At 53.8% G+C, this 7,801-nt stretch overlaps 1 protein-coding gene across 1 annotated transcript; it reads left to right on the top strand.

Annotated features, from left to right (window-relative positions):
* Window positions 1–953: 953 nt before the first annotated feature.
* Window positions 954–1,855, top strand: LOC144248389 (uncharacterized; the record flags this gene model as incomplete). The annotated part of the gene is made up of 1 exon (XM_077790550.1): window positions 954–1,855. A coding segment is annotated over one exon (798 nt), but the record flags the coding sequence as incomplete, so codon positions are not given.
* Window positions 1,856–7,801: the final 5,946 nt, after the last annotated feature.

The raw sequence follows: 7,801 nt of genomic DNA on the forward strand, positions 1-7,801 counted from the left end.
CCACCTGCGCCCCCCCTCGGCCCCATGGCCCCGCGAGGGGAATTTGGGGAGGTGGGAGTGGGGCAGCGCCAAGGCCGGGCCCCCCCGCGCTGTCCTGGCGGGAGCGGCTGCAGTGGGGACCGAGTGCGGGCGGGAGCGGCCGAGAGCCCAGCGCTGCCCCAGCCCGACCTGCCCCAGCTCCATCCCTGCCCCTGCGCTGGGATGCGGTGGGGCTGGGGGGAAGAGGGAGCCGGCAGTGGGTGCTGGGCCTGGGGCCAGGAGGAGAAGGGAAGGAGAAGCAGGCTTGAGGAACAGAATGGTCAAACGATGCAGGTGGCAGGAGAGGGTGGGATTGTGCAGGAGAAGGAGGAATAGCAGGAGGAAGAGGAGTGTGAGGAAGAGTAGAGACACAAGAGGAGGAGGAGGCGGAGCAGAAAGAGGAAGCAGCAGAAGGTTCCACCCCTCCCTGTGTCTGCAGCCTCCCCCCAGCCCCAGGAGCGCTGCTCCCCCCACATGCAGCAGGTGACTGTGGAGGGGGATCCACGATTTTCATGGGGTGAATCTTGGTGTTTCTGAGCTTGCTTGGGCTAAATGTTGGTGCTTTGGTTTTTTGTAGTAGCTGAATCTTTATGTTTTGGAGAAGGACGTTTTTGCATAGTTCTGACGTTTGGGGAGTTTTTGTTCTGTGTCTTGAAGTTTGTGGGATTTTTGGGCTGAATCTTGGTGTTTTGGAGGTTCTTACAGACACAAGATTCCCAGTGACTTCCTGACATGAAGTTGGGCAATGAGGAACCTCCAGTCCAAGGTGCTCTCCTCTTGTTTTTTCCCCAAACCAGGATTTGTCATTGCCAGGGTGTGGCTGGATGGAGGAGGAGCAAAAGCCCCGGAGATGCTGCAGGAGGAGGAGCTGCAAACCCAGCCCAGGGAGCTGTGGGGAGGAAAGAGCCCCCCTGAGCCAGGAAGGCGGGCGGAGATCCAGCCAGAGCTCAGAGCTGGTGGAGAAGCCTCATGGCAGGGAGAAGCCCCACAAGTGCTTGGAATGTGGGAAGGGTTTCAGGTGGAGCTCCAACCTGATCGAGCACCAGAGGATCCACACTGGGGAACGGCCCTACGAGTGTGGGGAGTGTGGGAAGAGCTTTGGGTGGAGCTCAGACCTGAGAAAACACCAGCGCATCCACACTGGGGAGAGGCCCTATGAGTGTCCCCAGTGTGGGAAGAGGTTTCAGACCAGCTCCAGTGTCCTCAGACATGAGCGGATTCACACAGAGGAGAGGCCCTTCCGCTGCCCCGACTGCGGGAAGGGCTTCAAGCACAACTCCCACCTCACCGTGCACCGGCACATCCACACCGGGGAGAGGCCCTACGAGTGTGGGAAGTGTGGGAAGAGCTTCATACACATGTCTGGCCTGATCCAGCACCAGGTTATCCACACTGGGGAACGGCCCTATGAGTGCTTGGAATGTGGAAAGAGCTTTGGGTGGAGCTCTGCGCTGAGAATACACCAGCGCATCCACACTGGGGAGAGGCCCTACGAGTGTCCCCAGTGTGGGAAGAGGTTTCAGACCAGCTCCGATGTCCTCAAGCATGAACGGAGTCATACAGAGGAGAGGCCCTTCCTCTGCCCCGACTGCGGGAAGGGCTTCAAGCACAACTCCAGCCTCACCGTGCACCGGCGCATCCACACCGGGGAACGGCCCTACGAGTGTGGGAAGTGTGGGAAGAACTTCTCCAGGAGCTTTCACTTGACCCAGCACCAACGAAGGCACCAGTAAGGGAAGCCCTGTGAGTGCCCCGCGTGAGGGAAGAGCTTGGAGTGAGGGAAGAGAGTGCAGGAAGAGCTTGGTGTGCTCCTGCAGCTCCATCCCCCATGGGAGGATCTGGGCTGGATGATCCCCAGTGACCCCCGTGGGGCAGAGCCCTGGTGCCCCCGTATGGGGAATAAAACAGAAAGTAAAGCAATGGAGCTGATAAAGAGGCCCGATATCTGAGGCCTGACTGAGCAAAAACTGTGGGAGACACAGACACAGTTTAGGTCTCCCTAAGCAAGAAGTGACCAGGCAACATGGTGTGAGACTTTGTGATAAGATAAATGTTCCCAGGTTACTGGATGTCACGAAGAATGTGTAACCAATGGGAAATTGTTACCAAAAACAGAGCCCTCTATAAGCCCCATACAAGTAAATCCCTGTATAAACACCTGGTACACTCAATAAAATTGGCTTTGGTCTAAACTCGGATGTCCCCGTCTCTCCATGGTGGATAACCCTGTTGTGGGTGATCCCCGTTGGCTGGGGGAAGGTGCTGGAGGGATTTCTTTCCCTTCTCCTGGTGCTGCCGTGGTTTGGTTGGTAATAAATTCCCTCCCTGTGCCCAGGCCGGGTCTGTTGTCCCCGCGCCGGTGCTCGGGGCGGGATCTCTCCCGTTCCTTCTCTGCACTGCCGGGCCTCTCCTCAGCCAATGAGAGAACGCGGTGGAGAAGAGTCAGCCAATCAGCGAGAGCGGGGCTGATGACTCACCAGTTGCCGGGCAGACCCGCAGCAGGCAGTGTTCCCCACCTGGACCCGCCCTCCCTGCCCAGGGCCGGCCCCGCCGTGGGGTCCCCCCAAGTCCCTCCCCAGTGCCCCCATGAACTGCGTGGGGAAGGAGTGGGGGGGTCCTTGCCGGGCTCGAGGCCACGGGGAGCGGCTGCGGCCGCCGGCGGCTCAGGAGCTCTGTGGGCAGAGAAAAGGGGGTGACACCGGGCTGGGGGCCCTGGGGGAGCATTTACACTCCAGGGGAGGGGGGACACGACCCCTGGGACCCCCCTTTCCTGTGCATGTAAACTCGATCCCCAGTGCCAGGAAGACGAAGCCCAACTCGGGAGTCCCCAGTTCTTGTCAGCATCTTGCTGCGGCACCATCCAGCAGCATCTCTGGGTGGTCCGCAGGGGTCAGGATCTCCCAAAAACTCTCACAGACACCCAAGCCCCTCCAAGCACTTTCCTGGTCGCTTCCAGCCCACTCAGGATCCCCTGAAACCTCCCTCTTCATTCTGTCCTAACCTCCCCAGGACCCACTAAAGCCCCTCCTGTCCCTCTCAGGATCCCACAGCCTCCTTCTAGTCATCCCCTACTGCCTCAGGACCCCTAAAGCCTATCCCAGTCCTTTCCCAGCCCCACCAGGACTCACCCAGAGCCCTCCCAGTCTCTTCCCAGCACAACCAACCTCATCCCAATCTCTGCTTTTCCATCCCCAATCTCCATCCAGCTCCTTCAGGCTCACTCTATTCCCTCCCACTTAAACCTAGTGCACCCAAACTCCCTCCCAGTGCCCAACAGGACCTCCAGAACCTCATCCCACCCTTCCCAGTATTCTCCAAACCCCTTCTTAGCCCTTCTAAACCCCCAACCTCCTCTCCCAGTTGAAACCAGGCTCTCTCCAGCTCCCTCCCAGTTGCTCCCAGCACCCCCAGTTCCTCCCCCATACCCCAGTTCCGGCTCACAGGTTGTTCCAGGCTGATGTTGTTGGCAGGTGGAGGTGAGCCCTGCCCGGGCTGGGGTTTCCAGCAGCACGAGGAGCTGGTGGGTCCAGTCCCCGTTGGGGACCACGTCGGTGGCCACCACAGAGAGCTCCTGCTGGCCCTGGAACCACCTCAGCTGGATGGGAGCAGGCGGCCGGGGCCGGGCCGGGAGCTCGAGGGCAGCAGAGAGATGGACACGTTGGGGGGCAGTGGGAGAGAGTGGGTGTAATAAATACAAAGGTCGTTGTTCATCAAAATGAGTGTTAAAGGAGACAAGAATTTGAACTGAGTAGGGAATGCAACTAGCATACAAGACTGTGTAACTAATTATATACAAGTTGACTTTTAGGCCAAGGACAATCTGCAAGGAAGATGAGGAGCCTTCATTCCTGCGACCTCCAAGGGCAGAAAAAAAGACCCCCAGCAACCAATTGCACCGACGCAGAGTGCATCGAGAGAAAATACGTCAACCGGGACGTATAAAAACAAAAAGGTCAAAGGGGGAAGGTGCTCCGTGGCAGAGCAGAGGCTCCCCGGCTGCCCAGCGCTGTTCTTTTGCTTAATACCGCTTGCTTAATAAATTCTTGTTAATTGATTTATCGATAATTAGCCTCCCGAATTGAATTTGTCCATAGCAAATTTGGTGCCGTGACTCAGATAAGGGAGAACGGGTGGGAATTCCTAATCAGGGAGGCGCCCCGCTGCCTCTGCAGCGGCCCTGGTGCCGGCTTTTCCTTCCCAGACCCTTACCGACGAACCCAAATTCGGTATTGAGCACAAGGGATCCCGGTAACCCCGTAATCTTTGTGCATGAAGCCGGGCGAAGATGTAGGACAGCGTGAGTATAAAAGTGGGGATCTGCTCAGTTGGGTTGGGATCCCAGGACATAACTCATGAGATGTCCTTGTAGGACGAGGCACGGGCAGAGCTCTGAGTAGTGCGGTTTGCAGAGCCCGCGAGGGGCTGGGCACCAACAGGGGCCGCGAGTGTGTGTGTGCCTGAAGGTGTCCTGGGAGATGGGACAGAGGAAAAGCAAGCCCTCTGCTTCCATGGGGACGGGGACCCCAGTAACGCTTCCCCAGATACCCCCTGACAGTCCGTTAGGTCTAATGGTAAAATCCTGGGATGAATATCCTTCAAGGAAAGGGAAGGCTAGGGCAAAAATGATACATTACTGTATAAAAGTATGGGGAGGAAAACAAATCTGTAGTGATAATTTGTTTTGGCCACTGTTTGGAAACTTCAAGGACTGGATTTGCCAGGCATTAAACATTTATGTAAACTCTAGAGAACATTTTGATATGGAAGAGAGCAAGTTTGCTGCTCTCTGGATAGTGGGGGAAACAAGAGCAAAACTTTTTGCCTTAAGCACTCAGGGAGGGAAAAAGAAAAATAAAAAGCCTGAGGAAGTTCCAACTGCACCCCCTCTACCATACATGCCTCCTCCTCCTCCACCCGCACCAGCACCACCCGCAGTCTACCCCAATTTAGATCAAGGGGGAGATTTTGATAACCAAGAGGTAGAAATCCCAGAGCCTGTCCCTGAGGAAAATCGCTGCATTGTTCATAGTCTAACAAGGGGGGAAAGAGAAAGGGAAGGGCAAGCTCTATATCCATGAAGGGAAGTAGCTTTGGGAATGATCCCTAACCCCAGTGCTGGTCAGCAGGGACAACCAACCCCAAATTCTGGGAATAGGTTATGTGGAGGTACCTCTCAACTCAGGAGATGTGAGGGAGTTCAAGAAAGAAATGGGAGCATATGGGCCAAATCTTAAAGGAATTTTCTGACCCTATAGCCTGGGACTTCCCATGTGAACAAATTCAGAATCCAGCGGAGGTGGCAGAGTACTTGAAAGATAAATGCCATGATAAGTCTAAGGAGAAAAAGATCATTGCAGTGAGCTGGGCCCTGGCATATGTTTATCACACCCTGCTAGATACTGTAGGGCAGCAGACAGAGGAAGGGGGGCAGGGAGATAAATCAGCAGCTATCCCAGTCACTCAGGCTGCAGCCAACAGCCACGGCTCGAAGCCAGCAGCTAAACCAGACCGTGAGCCTATGCCAGCAGCTAAACCAGACCGTGAGCCTAAGCCAGCAGGTAAACCAGACAGTGAGCCTAAGCCAGCAGCTAAACCAGACTGTGAGCCTCAACCAGTGGCTGTTGCTATGAGCACAATGGGCCACTGATACCTCAGGCCATCAGGGCAGAGACGCCACCTACAAGTGGGCACGAGACCAAGGGGTGGATCTAACCATGGACAGTATTTCTCAGGTGATCCATGACTGTGAAGCGTGTGCTGTGATCCAGGAGGCCAAGCAGGTGAAGCCTCTGTGGTATGGTGGGCGGGGGTCCAAGTACAGCTATGGGGAGGCCTGGCAGATTGACCAGATCACACTGCCCCAGACACGCCAAGGCAAGCGCTACGTGCTCACCATGGTAAAAGCCACCACTGGATGGCTGGAAACCTACCCTGTGTCTCATGTTACAGCCTGTAACACCATCCTGGGCCTTGAGAAGCAGGTCCTTTGGAGGCATGGTACCCCTGAGAGGACTGAGTCAGAAAATGGGACTCATTTCAAGAACAGCCTTATCAACACCTGGGTCAGGGAACATGGCACTGGGTGGGTGTACCACATCCCCTACCATGCACCAGCTGCAGGCAAAGTGGAGAGGTACAATGGACTGTTAAAAATCACCTTAAAAGCATTGGGTGGGGGATCTTTCAAAAATTGGGAGCAACATTTAGCAAAGGCCACCTGGTTAGTTAACAGCCAAGGTTCCACCAATCGAGCAGGTCCTGCCCAGTCTGAGCCCCTGAATATAGTAGATGGAGATAAAGTCCCAGTGGCACATGCCAGAGGTTTGTTAGGGAAATCAGTGTGGAGCAATTCTGCCTCGAGTACAGACAAACCCATTTGTGGGATTGTCTTTGCTCAGGGACCAGGTTGTACATGGTGGATAATGCAGAGAGATGGAGCAACACAATGTGTACCTCAGGGGGATCTGATTGTGGGGTGAGACTCATGCAAATATCTCTGTTTCCTGGATGTTACTGCCAGTGTCTGTAAACGAAAACACACAGACATGAGACAGAAGGAAATGTGTGTCAAAGGTTTGAGTAAGTGAGATGGAAGGAAATGTTTATGAGTAAGTGAAAGATGGAAGTTTTAACTTGATAGAGTTTTTAACATGATGTTAAAGATATGGAGATAAGGGGTGGAATGTCCAAGGGTGACGTTATGGTGTTTGTATCCTCAATCGTGTGTTCTGTTTATGTTTGATATTCTGTTCTGTGCTCTCAGAACTGACTCAGAAAGTGAAGGTTTGTTTTGCCTTGTTATCAGCTGGCTCACCTCCCCCCATGGTCTGCTGTCTAGAAGAGGCCAGTGCTGGCTGGCTCGCTTTGCTTTGCTTGCTGGCTTCTGCTTGCTTTGCTTTGCTTTTTTGCTTGCTTTTGCTTTTGCCTTTGCTTTTTAAATTAGTTTAGCTAAGCAGTCCAATTCTTTCCCTGGACTGTTTCTTTTCCCTTTCCCTTTCCTGAATACCATCCAGCCTGCTCTGGGACCCTCTAAACACCGAGGAGCACCGGGAGCCTGCGCTCTGTGATCTGCAGCAGCCATCCCGTGCCCAGAGCAATCCCCAGTGCCCAGACCCGGGCGACCACTCCCAGGAGAGACTTCCTGGATTTGTCATCTCTTCAGAGTGGTGAAAGAGTTTTGTTGTCATCTGGTGTTGTTCATTTTTTTAGTGCTGGGAAGGGTTTTGTTTGTTAAATAAACAGGTTCTTTTCCACTTCTCTCAGAGAAAATTCTTCCTGAATCAGGTGGGTGGGGAGGGGCCATGGGGGTTTGTTTTCTGGGGGCTCCTTCCAGAGGTTTCTCTCCCAAATTTGCCCCAAACTAGGACAAATATTTTGCTGCCCATCTCGTGGCTGGAGAGAATGAAAAAAAAAACCAAAAACATTCTAATCATATTTTGGTTCCAATTACTTTGTGTTAGTATGTAGCAGTTACTGGCTTTGTTGTTTGAATTCATAGTGTCTTTTAGAGTGGAGGCCTGTATGTGTTCCTGGTCCCTAGGGTTTTTTTTGAGATCTTAATCCCTCTATGGTCCCTATGTTTATTTTTTTATCCAGGAATAGCTCCAGTATTGTCCCTAATACGTAGTTTTTGCAGTAGAAGGGCACTGACCAGAATATCCATCAGGCTGTGCTAGGGTGTGATGGCATCCAGGGGGTTTATGAAGGTGCTGAAGTCTGTTCCAGGAATGCATGGCTCATAGTCATGGTTGTGCAGCCAGTTTGTTAGAGGGGAAGCAGGGGA

The sequence above is a fragment of the Lonchura striata genome (assembly GCF_046129695.1).
Source record: "Lonchura striata isolate bLonStr1 chromosome 14 unlocalized genomic scaffold, bLonStr1.mat SUPER_14_unloc_2, whole genome shotgun sequence".
NCBI lineage: Eukaryota > Metazoa > Chordata > Aves > Passeriformes > Estrildidae > Lonchura > Lonchura striata.